A 14,195-nucleotide genomic window follows, 5' to 3' on the forward strand; every position below is an offset into this window, starting at 1 on the left:
CCGTAGCTTTTGAATAATGTTCATACACCGACCCCAGCCCCAATCCATTGGACCATTGACAAGAACCTTATCGACTAAAGGATGCCCTGCTTTTGAAGATCCAAGTAGATTCTCTCTGGCATGACGTTGCCCTCGGCGTCTTCCATCTGCACGACGTTGTCACGAGAATCCCGGTCCTTCTTGCGCTCCGCTTCAAGCTTCTCCCAGAGCGCCATAGCCTCAGAGATGCTAGTGATCTCTCGGAAGAGGTTGGTGTTGGATGTGATGCCCAAGCAGTTCAAGCCGTGGATGTGTAGGCTTCCAGAGAAATGCTTGTCAAATTCCCGGCGACCTTTGTAAACGTAATTTCCGCAAATCTCACACGCGTATTCGACTCCAAGACCATGCAGCTTGTAAAGCCAGAAGGGAATGGGCTTGCCGTCCCACCCTAGCGGCAACTTCAAGGGGTTGTAGATTTGACCGTCCTCATCGTCGTCAGATTGGTCGCCGCCATTGCCGTCGCCAACGTTTTCAGGCTCAGCCAACAAGGTCTCTCGTTCCATTTGGCGCTCCCGCTCCGTCATGCCTTGTCTGCGCTCCACATTGATCCGGGTAGCCTGTCGCTCAGACTGAAGCTCCTTAGTGAGGCACCGCACACGATGCTCGCGCTCAGCGACGGCGCGTTCTTTTAAGCTAAATGCAGAAACTCCAGGCTTGACAGGCGCCGAGCTTTCACCCGACTCACCAGCGGCTTTCTTAGCCTCAGCGGCCTTAATGTGCTTTTTGCCCGTCAAATGGTTTCGATAGACGTTCTCATTCTTAAACTCCTTCTCACAAGCCGGGCACCAGGTGCCTTCGCCGGTCCCTTCTGTCTTTGGCCCTGAAGTGCCATTTTCGGTGGCCTCCTCTGTCCAGCCGGGAACCTCCTTCGCGGACCACTGCTTGTCGAATTCCTCATCGAAGCTGGCGAAGAGCTTATCCAGATCCTGTAGTGGCCGCACGCGCTTGATGAAGCCTTCGAGGTAGCTGGAAAGTTCGGCAACATAACGGAAGTATTTGTCGGAAAGTTTGTCCTTGCGCTTGAGTGACAAATATGGCTGCACAAGTTGTTCGAAAACATCGAGATATTGGATGTAGGAAAGGCGCTTCACTCCGGGCAAGTTCAGATAATCTTCGTGAATGCTAGTCAAATCGAGGAATTGGCCGAATCGCTCTTCGCCAGTGAACATGTTGTCAATGTCCATGAGGGTTCTGTCGCTCTTGTACGCCTGTTCGAGGTCCTCAACACCCCCGCCGGGGTATTTTTTGTGGAATTCTTTGATTCCATCTAGCTGTTTGTAAAATTCCTCAAATTGGTCGCCCGTCGAGATTGACTGCACTTCTTTTTCGCGCTGTCCATCGGCGTCTGTGTAGATATCCAAGAGGGCCTGGGATTGTCTTTCGATTTGATCTATGAATGTTGATACGACATGGTCGCGAGTAAGGCGATCTCGGGCCTGGTGCGCTCCTAGTTAGCATAGCTACATTGTCACAGAGTCGTCCGGAATGTGTAGTGCAAGACTTACAGTTCGCGGCTCTTCGGCCACTCGTTCAGCAACAGCCTGCTCCAACCTCTCCAGGTCCTCGTGTATAAATCGCTGGTCCTCAAGAAGCATAATGAAAGCGCGTTTGGACCTTGTCGGGTATGTCCAGTGCGCACAAAGTGAGTTGGTTGGTGATTCTAGTGAATGTTGGTGCAAAAGCGGCGGCGCGGTGGAAGCTGCAGCTTTGCGGACAGATCACGTGCCGTACCACTCCAATCGCAAAAAGTCATTCCAACGGTCGGGTTGACCCCAACTTTCTTGGGACTTCTCAGTTTCACTTCTTGTCTCCCGAGGAAATCTCAATATCTTCATCATGGCGGACGGAATCGATAGACGCGCCGATGGTAAGACTCTTGAATTTTGGTCCAAATGGTGTGTTCTAACAGTTGCGCAGACCGCATGGAGTTCAACACCTCCAAGGAGGTTACGGTGGCGCCGACCTTCGAGGATATGCAGTTGAAGGAGAGCCTTCTTCGTGGAATTTATGCTTACGGTTACGAGTCCCCCTCGGCCGTCCAGTCGCGTGCCATTGTTCAGATCTGCAAAGGTCGCGACACCATCGCCCAAGCCCAGTCCGGTACTGGTAAAACTGCGACTTTCTCAATCAGTACCTTGCAAGTGATTGACACTGTCGTACGTGAGACCCAGGGTATGTGAAGATAGAAGGGCTCACTTATTTGTGGTTGAGGATGCTAACTTAAGCTCTGTCGTATAGCTTTGGTCCTCTCCCCCACCCGTGAACTCGCAACCCAGATTCAGTCCGTCGTTATGGCCCTCGGTGACTACATGAACGTTCAATGCCACGCTTGTATTGGTGGTACCAACGTCGGTGAAGACATTCGCAAACTCGATTACGGCCAGCACGTTGTCTCGGGTACCCCCGGCCGTGTCGCAGATATGATCCGCCGCCGACACCTGCGCACCCGTCACATTAAGATGCTTGTTCTCGATGAGGCCGATGAGCTTCTCAACCGTGGTTTCCGTGAGCAGATTTATGATGTTTACCGTTACCTGCCCCCGGCGACGCAGGTCGTCGTCGTCTCTGCTACGCTTCCCTATGACGTGCTGGACATGACCACCAAGTTTATGACCGACCCCGTCCGCGTTCTGGTTAAGCGTGACGAGTTGACCCTCGAGGGTATTAAGCAGTACTTCATTGCTGTTGAGAAGGAGGAATGGAAATTCGACACTCTGTGCGATCTCTACGACACATTGACCATCACCCAGGCCGTTATCTTCTGCAACACCCGGCGCAAGGTCGACTGGCTGACTGACAAGATGCGCGAAGCGAACTTTACCGTTTCCAGTATGCACGGCGAGATGCCCCAGAAGGAGCGTGACAGCATTATGCAAGATTTCCGCCAGGGTAACTCCCGTGTCCTGATTTCCACCGACGTGTGGGCTCGTGGTATCGATGTTCAGCAAGTGTCGCTGGTCATCAACTACGACCTCCCGACCAACCGTGAGAACTACATTCACCGCATCGGTCGTAGTGGTCGATTCGGCCGCAAGGGTGTGGCTATCAACTTCGTCACCAGCGATGACGTCCGTATCCTGCGTGACATTGAATTGTACTATTCAACCCAGATCGACGAGATGCCCATGAATGGTAAGCTCACTTTACTTTTTTTGTTTTACATACTTTTCACTAATCATCGTGCCTACAGTTGCGGATCTCCTCTCATAATCGCCACAAGCCGTATCCAATCAATTATCTGCTTTACGAGGCCAAAAAGCGACGCGATGCGATCAGTTTGGATTGCTTTTTCTATCTGCACAGTGCCAGCATCAACTGGCCCCAGGCCTACAATTAGCCAGGGTTAAATAAGGGGCCAATTCTAGTGTGGAGGAAAGGGGAAGATCATATGATTCAGTGAGAATGAACCCTTCTACCTTCTCAATAGCTTCATGACAACTGACACACAGCGGATCCAGTTCAAAATTGCCAAACAGCGTGTACATTCCTCTGAAGGATGGCACTTACGAAATCTATTATTGAATTGTTCTGGGGGCTACAGTAACTCGCAACTCGCAACTCCCTTGTTGGACTTTGGTTACCCCAGACTCTTATTTTGCGTTGGTTTAGGAGTTACGAATGACGGATTTGCCAGCTTTGAATTGAAAAATATTGCCATCTAATACACCTTGCATTCCCCTTCGTCTATCGTAGTAAAGTGCTATTGGGAGTGGGCTCCGTGGGCCAACATTGAGCACTCACCCGGGTAGATGTAGGGTCTGCGTGGATAAAGCCATCCCGAATTACGGCTCAGTAGGGTAAGGGGGCAGGCTCAACCCTTTTATTTGAAAACTGAATTGAGGGGGAGAGAACGATAGTTGATTGTCATTGGCCGGTGACAAGTAAGCAGCTCAAAACTCGCAGGGTTGACAAGATGGGCCTGCCCTGTGTTTGATTTGACCTCAACCCAGGCGAAATGATGAAATACTATTAGTAACAGCTGCGCGTCGATGCTAAAAGGTAAAGCGTAGGAGTAACTTGAACAAATTTAGTCTACATGGGCCCGACGCCAATACCGTGGCTACTAGTATTCATTATAGGGACCTTTCCGGAGTTGATTGATGCTTAGTCTGTTAGTTGAATAGGAAAGGGGTGGACGTATAGGTGTATATGCTGAAGTGAGAGGGGAAATAGGCAACCAAGCAGATAGAGAAAGGAAAAGTGATGAACAGAACAGTTTATCGTTGGTCTTTCAATACAGAAACAAAAATCGATATCCATGCCCGCCATACCGACAGATGCAGAAATAGGAGATGAAAATGAGGAATGTTTGGCTCAACAGTCTCAAAAAGCACTCGTCGTTCTTAACGCACTTGTCCGGGGAAATCCATTTGATGATACTCCTCTCCGTTGAGTAGAGCCCCGTGTTGGGACGGGGCGATCATTTTCGGGAGTCCAGCTGTTGGTTGTGGGGTTAGTATGTTGGTGTGAAGAGGAAGAAGGGGGAGAAAGAGGGTTGTATATCGTACACTCGCACAACACGATCATCGCCTGCCGAGGCGAACATCCTCGGATTCGTTGGGTTCCATGATATTGAATTCACACATCCACGGGTGTGTCCCTCCAGGGCTTCTACAAGGTGGCCATCCTCCTTGTTCCAAATGTAGACCTTCGAGTCTGGCCGGGCGAATTAGCCAAAAAAATAGCCACCATTTGGGCACTATAAGACTTACCTTCGCTGCCGCTTACGACAAAATTCTCCCCTGCTCCTCCAAAAATACTGCGGATAATGTACTCGCCTTGCTTGTGCCCACTGAACCTTTGTACTACATCGGTAGTTTCGAGATCGATCAATTGAATCTCGCCCTCTGCGAGATTTACTATCAGATGCCTCGAGTCTTGACTGATCGTAACTGACGTAGGTTTGCTTGAAAGTGAGAGACAATAGTCTTCTTCACGAGATTCAAAGTCAAACACATGAATTTTGAGAGCCGTGTCTGCCGCAACCAGTCGCTTTCCGTCAGGACTGATCGCGCAATCCTGTACGCGGAACGATCCTTTCCATCTGTATATAGATGGACCGCGAATGCTCCAAAGGCAGAGCTGTGAGTTTGCATCGAGTGACCCAGTCACAAAGGACTCTCCATCCGGAGCCCAGCCGGCCGCAGTTACTGGCTCATTATGGTGATCAATTGTAAGAAGGCAACGTCCAGTCTGTGACCGACGTCAGTAATCCTCGAGTTTCCCAAGCCAAAACTTCCAATTTTGAAAATACTCACCTCGACATTCCATACTCGGGCTTGCTTGTCTTGTGAGCATGTGATTAGTTTTGAGTCATCTGGGCTCCAGCTTGCAAAAGCCACTCCGTCGGTGTGATTCTCGGCCAATTTTGAGATCACCGAGAAATTTGACGTATCGTAGATGAATACCATGCGGTCCTTGCCTGAAGTGACCAGCTTGGTACCATCATGCGAGAACTCGCAGCACCAGACTTCATCTGAATGATGGGTAAGGTCAAGACCTATACCGCGTGGGAAGTCATTCTTGTCACACATGTGATCTGAGTAGAGTGAAGGCGACTCGACAGTATTATGATATAAACAGTTGCTGATTTGGGTCTTCTTCACAAAATCTAAAAGGGTTGCGAGCCGGTGCTGGGGTATCATAACGGAGGGGGAAATGGATTCTATTATCTGTGAGCCAGGGGTTCATAGGTAAATGGTGATGGAAGAGGTGTCTCCTACTGGATAATTCGTTGAGGAGCCGTTCTCGGGATGCACTGATGGGGCGCTCCCAGCCGGCCTGCTCGTGGAGCAACTCCGTGGGGCACATCAAAAGACTAGATAGAGCATGGAGACGATCGATATCGTAATTCAATGGTGTTAGTTCCTGCCTCAAGACACCTAGCGCCGAACCAAGATCGCGAGATTCGAGGAGCTCCAGGAACTTCTGTTGACGGAGATGGAATAACATTTCATTCCGCTCTGCCGTTTCATTTAACAATAATGGTTGTTGCGGCGAGGATTTGTGACCGTTTTGCGACCCATCCCAGCGGAATGATTGTATGAGGATCTTCTCTGCTTCGGACCACCGACCACCAAGCACGGCACTCCTGAATGTGGCAACGCCCTGCGTCTCCAGCTGATGGCCACTCTCCGAACTCAACGTCGAAGCTGCTCCGTCATAACCCAACTCGTAGAGACTCTGTATCAAAATCCGCGTGACCTCCTCCCGATCATGACCGTAGTACGACGAGCCACTAGCCAGAGACTTGGAGGTCCCGTTCGTATGTGAGTCGCCATTGCTGGACTGGCCGTTCAAACTGGCTTTCCTCGGAGTGGAGCCATTCGAGGCCTGTGAAAAGCCATTTGTGGAGGAGAGAGTATCAGCACGCATGACTGCCAAACGCCTGCGTTTGCGGGAGGGAGAGTGGCCTTCGTGGTCACGGCCAGAGTTGTGAATGGAGTCGAACTGGGGCGCAGCTGCCCCAGTGGTTCTTGTACTGGATCTCGTTCTCGCGGCCGCGGAAGCGGGGATTTCAGGGCTACTCGAAGGAAGCCGACGACGCCGAGGATTTTCTGGGCGAGCGGGAGCGGGAGCTGGAGCTGGAGCTGGAACTAAAGCTGGGGCTGGAGTACGAGAGAGCGGAGAGGAGGCAGATGGGGAGTTAGAGGACGGTTCGGGACCGGCGGAGGAGGTGGGATCGATTTCGAATGGGAAAAGAAGGTCAGGGTGGTCGGAGGCGAGAGGTTGGGAAGGAGGATTGTTGGCCAGGTCGATAGATGCGATCTGCCCAGTTCCCTGGCTCTTTTTGGGAGAACCAGGTGAGCAGACCTACCGCGGGGATTTCAAAGCTGCAGGGAGAAAGCGGAGGAGCTTTAGGTGTCTAGCACTCTCGATAGGGATGGAGGTGGAGGAAGTAGAGGTGGAGAGGGGGATGATGGTAGACCAGGCGATGTGTTCAGGAGTAAGTTCCGTCCAAGGTTCTCCGTGGGTGGTGAGAGGGAGGGAGTGATGAGGTAGTGTGAGAGTAGTAGCAGTAGCAGTAGCAGTAGCAGCAGCAGTAGTAGTAAGTGTAGGGTGAGTGTGACTGCTCGGGCGGAGGTGCCAGGTGCTTATCGGTGATGGGAGACTGGAGAGAGCCTAGGAGCAGGTTGATTGGATTGGAGCAAGAAATAGTGGGTTCGAGGGCGTCACAAGATGTAGAAATCACTGGTCATTGTCCCCCCCAAATAACATAGGGTAGACAAGTGGAAGAGTTCACATCTGAGGGAGGAGGGTAATATGGAATGATATGTCATGGGATGGTCTTGAGGATTGCTAGTTACTACCGTAGGGTAAGATAGTTAACTGCCGATTGTGGAGATGAGGATGGGATGTTCTCGAGTCAAAGTAAAAGGTTCCCTGATTTAGCTATCCTTATTCATGATTTCCTTTTATTATTATTTCCAAGGTTATCCTTATTCTACTGTAATCAAGGACCTTGAGGGAAGATCAATCATAATACATACTACTTCTACTGTAATACCTCACCCGATCTATAGAACACTCTTCTCCATAGTCTTACTACAAATAGTATGCTAGCATCTCTACTAATATCTCTCTTTTCTAATTTCACCTATTCAAGTTCATAAATCCAATCCATTCCTTCTTTTTAAGGTTCACGTTTCCTCTCGTCCGCCCTCCCCCACTGACGCCATCATGATGTCCGTCCTACCCGGTGCGTCGATATAAATGAAGAAGTCCCATTTCTTGACTCCTTCATCTCCTCATCCATCGCAGTTATCACGCAATCAAGGACCCCTTCCTATTATCACTTCTATTTCAACCTCTAGCCTCTTTCAATCTACTACTCTTCCATCATGGGCTGTGGCTGTGGAGCGACTTGCACCTGTACCGGTGCCCAGGGTTGTACTTGCGACGACACCTGTTCCTGCAAGGGATGCGGAGTATGTGACTCCTCTGGGAGAGAACCGAATCATCAAGCTGACAGCAGTGTGTGCTATTTCTAGAAGTAAACCATGCGAACGAGGGAGCATTCCAAGCCACTGATTACGCGCTAAAGTCTATCACCAAAGATTTGGGGCGACTGTGGAATTAGATGTTTCACGAGATACGATGCTGTCCTACTTGTCTCTACCTCAACTAGCTTTATGTTTTGTCCTTAGTTTAAAATATTCAAAATGTTAAAATTTGAATCACTTCAATGACCAATGACCAATGACCAGTTCGACCTGAGGTGGGAAATTCTCGAGGCGACAGGGAGATTTGAGATTTCCCCTCGCGTCCCCCAGTCTAGTGTAGACGTCATGCATGGCCCGATCGACTGTTGCCCACCGCCTCACATGGTGAATCACACAGTGACAGCACATACATTATTGGGCTCTGGCCATACCTGATTCAAATCGAAATTTATTGAAATACTCCTCAGTCTCTTCGCCATCACCGACTTGACCTCGGTCGCCTACGCCCACTCCGCCATCCTACATGGGCACCAGGATAAACCACAGTACCATAGAACTACATATTCGTGGTGAACTAATATTCTTTGGACATTGAATTTGATAGTGAAATCTTCAGCATCGATCACACTCCTAACAAGATCAGAAAGATCGCCGTCATGACCTCAACAGAACTGCGGCCCAAACCAGACTCAGCCTAACTCCGCTCTCTCATCTACCTTTTGCTTCTTTTCCTTTTTCCTGCTCCTAGATTTCCTTCTTTTCGATAGGAGCCAAGCAACTTGAATGAATATCGATGAATACAACCCTATCCTTCATGTATCGGTCGCCAGCCACATGGGGAAGCTGGTATAAACCATCCACATCTCGGCGAACAAACCCAACAAAGCACCCAACAGCACACAGCAGAATCGGATGATAAATGGGCATCCAGATCAAGCTACCGGCTTCTCTCCTAAAATTTCAATGGGCCAATGTGGCGACGCCAGCGATGCAATGGGCAGCCGAGCAGTTATCGGGCCTTCTTGACCTTTGGGGAAGACCCGACGGAGAGAGACGGATTTTTATTATGTTGTAAGGTTTAAAAACTATAGATCTTTTCTAACATAATTGACTATCTCATCAAGGGCATCATGATCGTCAAAAGAAGCCCAAAAAAGACCCCCACAAAAGCATGCGCGCTATACCCCCACAATCTGAAAGAGATGATTCGCCGAAAACACTCTTACCGCAAATAGAAGACTCAGAAGAAGTGTAACAACCCCAGTCAGCGCAGCAAGCAAGCCCAGCCTCGCCACGCTTTCTACGCCTGGTCTTTTGAACTTGGTGCTCCGCCGCTGGCCCAGTCGAGTGGTGCGGGTAAGAGTAGGCACATACTTGAATTCAAAACGAGATTCCCCTCCCAATCCCATTTTCTCATCAAGTAACATTGAATAGAAGAATTTACGACGGAGCTGGTGGGCAATGTCAAATATCAGCAATATGTTGTTTTCCCTGCAGGACTTGAAGTAAAGTGCAGCCCAGCAGGGGTAAAATAGAGAAAGAAAGTACTTACCGAGATTGCCAATCTGTCAAGGAAATAAATCTTTGGAATAACGAACGCTACCCCCGAGACCCAGAAACAATAGCCCCAGACCATTAAACGGTAGTAAAGACTTGATTTGGGGATCTCTAGTTCATCCGAAAGCAAATCGCCGTTCAGCAGCCGGCTCAGTGCCTCCATAAATTCCTTGGAGGCATAAGCCGGCGCCGTATTCTCCAGACCAATGATGATGTTTTTGGCCAGTACCTTTCCAATCTCAGTAGGGTTGATTTCCGAGATCAAGAGTGATTCCATCGTTGCGCGTGCTCGGGCCGGGTCTTCAAACGGCTCTGTTGGGGTACCCATGTAATATGCGACTAATCGCCAGAGAGCGATGTAGTCCTCTATCTCCTGCGTGCTGGGAAAGATCCCTTGACGTGGTAGCCCCATGTAGACGACTGAACTGCAAAATGTATTTATGGTGCCGATACAGTCCAAGTCGTTGACTGGGATACCGTACTTGTCGACATCATAGTAATCGGACTTTTGTTCCACCAGACCCATGATCTTCAGACGGACGGAGGAATGGAGGAGTCGGACGCGGACAGATGAGATGTGCCCTTCGCCTCCTGGTTTCATTCCGTCTGCTGAACTATTCACTTGTAGAATATGTTGGAGGGTTTCTAAGAGGCGGCGGCGGACCACTTTGGCTCCGAAACCACCGGTTCGAGCGAGAGTTTCGACGACTCGGATTGCGCCCCTATATACGGGTCCACAGGTTAGAATGGAGAATATATAGCATGGGAAGCCATGAGTCTTATACGTACATGCCACCGAGAAGACTTTCAAAACTGAGCTAGAAGGGTGAGAGGGTTGTCAGTACTGGATTGCATGTCAAAGGACTATTGTATAGTTCCCACTCACCACGTTCAAGACTGGAAGACCATATCGAAAGAATACATCCTGGCCTCGCTGTATCTGCTGCCAATCAACCCATTCGGGTACAGCGTTTATCTGCGTCCACAGTTCCTGTAGCTTGGGATCCTCTGTTGCGTGGTTCTTTAGCAGAGAGTATAAATCCTTCCTGAAAGGCTTGTCCGAATCCCCCTCGGTTGGGATTTCATTCAAGCGCTGCACACACTCATCGGCAAGTTTATCAAACGTGTGAACGAGGGGTCGTAGCTCGTCCTCTGAGCGATGGAGGTCGGTCCAGTGAAAGGAGTAGCCCCAGTAATGGCACTCGGTACTGTTCCCATGTTGGGGACTTTTCAAGGCCATCCTGATATTGACACGGGTAGTATGGTGCACGATTTCAGAGAACGGGATATGCTAGATGCATTTCTGCTTCTGTTGGGCATTTTTCTTTCAGATATATAATGAAACTTGAAGCCACGGGAGTTGCTCATGACCGTTGTGGCAAGCTGTCAACTCATCTCAACCGTGGTCCGTGGTCCGGGGTAAAGCGAGCGGGGGTTAGGGCATCGCATGTGAACCCGCAGATCGATACTAGGTACCTCCCGCTGTGCTGAATCTGTTTGGCTACACGTTCAGTAATCTGATGTACTCTAGGATCTCGGTGTATGCGGTATCCTTGATGATTGGTTGAGTGGTCCCACGAGGAGCTGTCACAAGGCGAACATCGTGTATACCTTATTGAGTTGGCGGCTGTCATACAACTGTTAAGGCATCACATGCGGCCTGGGTTACATAGCAAGTTTTATGCTTATTTGTGCTTTAAACACTCCTTGGTCTTTGGATTAGTGCGATAATACATAATTCCAAGTGAGCTGTCAGTTTTTGTTAGTCGATGAGCGAGAGACATACTAGTATTGTGGCAGTCGATTCCAGCCTGGAGGCCGGGTACCTGCAGGATTAGAATGTTGGTCGCTGCAAAGTATTGTGTAATAAATTCAAGTTCAAGTTCCTTATCATGCCTGCATGGCGCAAAGCTACCGAATAAATATTTACTACTAGTAGTATTCTATAGGAAGATTTACCTTTGCTTCTCGGTGGCCTACTGGTAAATATAGGCGGGGTTAAACGTGGGGGGATAATCTTACCAGGAATGTACTCCATAGTTACTCCATGCTAGCTAGTAGATTGTAGAGTGTCTAACTAGTAGACAAAGCCTCCTCAAGGTCATGAATTTCGTCCTTCAACCAATGAGATATTGGACCCCTGTCCTTTCACCCAAAAATATGGCCGATCGCGGGCGCCAATTCCCCGGCATTTATCGATTGGATGTCAGCTTAAGGGGGGTCCACGAGTATTAGTCGGCGCACTCTTGTCCTCATATGCTAGTTAGTTATTACATACACCTACCCTTAATTTCCAACACCATAGCGAATGCTAGGATTGGGAAGGCCTCGATTGAAAGCACGGCCGTCCCTGCTTGATCTCATTAGCAGACCCGAGAGTCAAGTGTCGCCAGTGCCAGTGCCAGTGCCAGTGTCAGCACTGTCAATACCATCCGAGTCACCACCATCCACTCCGACTTCGTCTCCACCGCCCGAGCTGCCACCGCTTCCAGACTCGCCCGCTCCAGCCAGCTCGACCACCTCCATCTCCTTGCCCACCTCTCCACAAATCACCTCCACGATGGTTGCTAAGGATACTCAGGAGCATGGCTCCATCTTCTCCATTTCCGGTCCCGTCGTGGTGGCCGAGAACATGATCGGCTGTGCCATGTACGAGCTGGTAAGATCCCAGAGAGCTCCCCCCCGACAGATCGCCCCGGAATGTCTGACCGTAGAGATACTGACCTCCCCGCTCGCTTTAGTGTCAAGTCGGACATGACCTCCTGTCCGGTGAGATTATTCGAATTGATCAGGACAAGGCTACCATTCAGGTCTACGAGGAAACCGGTATAGCTCCCCCTTCCCTGGGCCACGTATGCCATCGATCGAACACCTCTCGAACACAATGCTAACGGCTCCGGGTTTTCTTCTACAGCTGGTCTGACAGTTGGCGACCCTGTCTCACGGACTGGCAAGCCTCTCTCCGTCGAACTCGGCCCTGGTCTGATGGAGACAATCTACGACGGTATCCAACGACCCCTCCGTGCCATCGCCGAGAAGTCAGAGGGCATCTATATTCCCCGTGGTATCTCCGTCAATGCGCTGGACCGCTCGAAGAAATGGGACTATAAGCCCGCCGGCTTCAAGGTCGGTGACCACATCACCGGTGGTGATATCTGGGGTACCGTGTTCGAGAACAGTCTGGTGAACGACCACAAAATCCTCCTGCCGCCCGCGCTCGCGGTACCATTACCCGCATTGCCCCCGCAGGCAGCCATACTGTCGAGGAGAAGCTTTTGGAGGTCGAGTTTGAGGGCAAGAAGACCGAGTTTGGCCTGATGCAGACCTGGCCCGTTCGTGTGCCTCGTCCCACTAGCGACAAGCTGTCCGCCGATGCGCCTTTCATTGTTGGTCAACGAGTGTTGGACGCTCTGTTCCCTAGTGTCCAGGGTGGTACCGTGTGTATTCCCGGTGCTTTCGGATGCGGTAAGACTGTCATTTCCCAGTCCGTGTCCAAGTTCTCGAACAGTGATATCATCGTCTACGTTGGTTGCGGTGAGCGTGGTAACGAGATGGCTGAGGTTTTGATGGATTTCCCCGAGGTATGTTGTTATATCCGCATTGAAAGATCATTGAATGCATCACCGAATGATACGCTGACCAGTACCCTGTACCATAGCTTTCCATCAATGTCGATGGCCGCAAGGAGCCTATCATGAAGCGTACCTGCCTAATCGCCAACACCTCCAACATGCCCGTCGCTGCCCGTGAGGCCTCCATCTACACTGGTATCACTATTGCCGAATACTTCCGTGACCAGGGCAAGAACGTCGCCATGATGGCTGACTCCAGTTCTCGCTGGGCCGAGGCTCTGCGTGAGCTTTCGGGTCGTCTGGGAGAAATGCCTGCTGATCAGGGTTTCCCCGCCTACCTGGGTGCCAAGCTGGCCTCTTTCTACGAGCGTGCCGGTAAGACCAATGCTTTGGGTAGCCCTGAGCGCGAAGGAAGTGTCAGTATCGTCGGTGCTGTCAGCCCTCCCGGTGGTGATTTCTCCGATCCCGTCACTAGCAGTACCCTGGGTATTGTTCAAGTCTTCTGGGGTCTTGATAAGAAGCTGGCCCAGCGTAAGCACTTCCCTTCGGTCAATACTTCCATGTCCTACAGCAAATACAACGCCGTCCTGGACAAGTATTACGAGAAGCACAACCCCGACTTCCCTCGCCTGCGTGATCAGATCCGTGAGCTGCTGTCCAAGTCCGAGGATCTGGACCAAGTCGTCCAGTTGATTGGTAAGGCGGCACTGGGTGACTCGGATAAGATTACTTTGGATTTGGCCGCCATGCTCAAGGAGGATTTCCTTCAGCAAAACGGATACAGTGACTACGATCAGTTCTGCCCGCTGTGGAAGACTGAGTATATGATGAAGGCCTTCATGGGCTATCACGACGAGGCACAGAAGGCCATCGCCCAGGGCCAAAGCTGGAACAAGGTCCGCGATGCCACGACCGACCTGCAGAGTTCGCTACGGAGCATGAAGTTCGAGGTCCCCGACGACGAGCAGGAGGTGTCGGCCAAGTACGAGAAGATTCTGCAGTCCATGACAGAACGATTCGCTTCGGTCTCGGATGAGTAGATTGGCATCTGGACATGAATCCGTCGCTTTTTGCATTTCCACAC

The 14,195-nt window shown here is 50.5% G+C and overlaps 5 protein-coding genes across 5 annotated transcripts; 2 read left to right on the plus strand and 3 right to left on the minus strand.

Moving 5' to 3' along the window:
- Positions 1–74: 74 nt before the first annotated feature.
- N7509_006311 (SF3a splicing factor complex subunit PRP9) lies at positions 75–1,634 on the minus strand (the record flags this gene model as incomplete). The annotated part of the gene is made up of 2 exons (XM_056630948.1): positions 75–1,475; positions 1,545–1,634. The coding sequence occupies 2 exons, from the start codon at positions 1,632–1,634 to the stop codon at positions 75–77; spliced, it is 1,491 nt and encodes a 496-aa protein (XP_056490250.1).
- Positions 1,635–1,875: 241 nt separating this feature from the next.
- Positions 1,876–3,249, plus strand: N7509_006312 (ATP-dependent RNA helicase eIF4A; the record flags this gene model as incomplete). Its single annotated transcript, XM_056630949.1, has 4 exons — positions 1,876–1,906; positions 1,957–2,211; positions 2,278–3,171; positions 3,230–3,249. 4 exons carry the CDS (start codon positions 1,876–1,878, stop codon positions 3,247–3,249), a joined length of 1,200 nt encoding a protein of 399 aa, XP_056490251.1.
- A 1,113-nt stretch (positions 3,250–4,362) lies between these two features.
- Positions 4,363–6,852, minus strand: N7509_006313 (WD40 repeat domain-containing protein; the record flags this gene model as incomplete). The annotated part of the gene is made up of 5 exons (XM_056630950.1): positions 4,363–4,477; positions 4,548–4,695; positions 4,752–5,232; positions 5,298–5,704; positions 5,763–6,852. Coding segments are annotated over 5 exons (2,241 nt in total), but the record flags the coding sequence as incomplete, so codon positions are not given.
- A 2,314-nt stretch (positions 6,853–9,166) lies between these two features.
- N7509_006314 (oxygenase MpaB family protein) lies at positions 9,167–10,779 on the minus strand (the record flags this gene model as incomplete). The annotated part of the gene is made up of 4 exons (XM_056630951.1): positions 9,167–9,433; positions 9,535–10,261; positions 10,329–10,357; positions 10,426–10,779. Coding segments are annotated over 4 exons (1,377 nt in total), but the record flags the coding sequence as incomplete, so codon positions are not given.
- A 1,068-nt stretch (positions 10,780–11,847) lies between these two features.
- N7509_006315 (H(+)-transporting V1 sector ATPase subunit A) lies at positions 11,848–14,151 on the plus strand (the record flags this gene model as incomplete). The annotated part of the gene is given in 5 exon segments (XM_056630952.1): positions 11,848–12,198; positions 12,281–12,365; positions 12,454–12,704; positions 12,719–13,120; positions 13,198–14,151. The coding sequence occupies 5 exon segments, from the start codon at positions 11,848–11,850 to the stop codon at positions 14,149–14,151; spliced, it is 2,043 nt and encodes a 680-aa protein (XP_056490254.1).
- Between the last annotated feature and the right edge of the window lie 44 nt (positions 14,152–14,195).

This window comes from Penicillium cosmopolitanum (genome assembly GCF_028827165.1).
Source record: "Penicillium cosmopolitanum strain IBT 29677 chromosome Unknown utg000006l:49.0-5199605.0:1.0-5204138.0, whole genome shotgun sequence".
NCBI lineage: Eukaryota > Fungi > Ascomycota > Eurotiomycetes > Eurotiales > Aspergillaceae > Penicillium > Penicillium cosmopolitanum.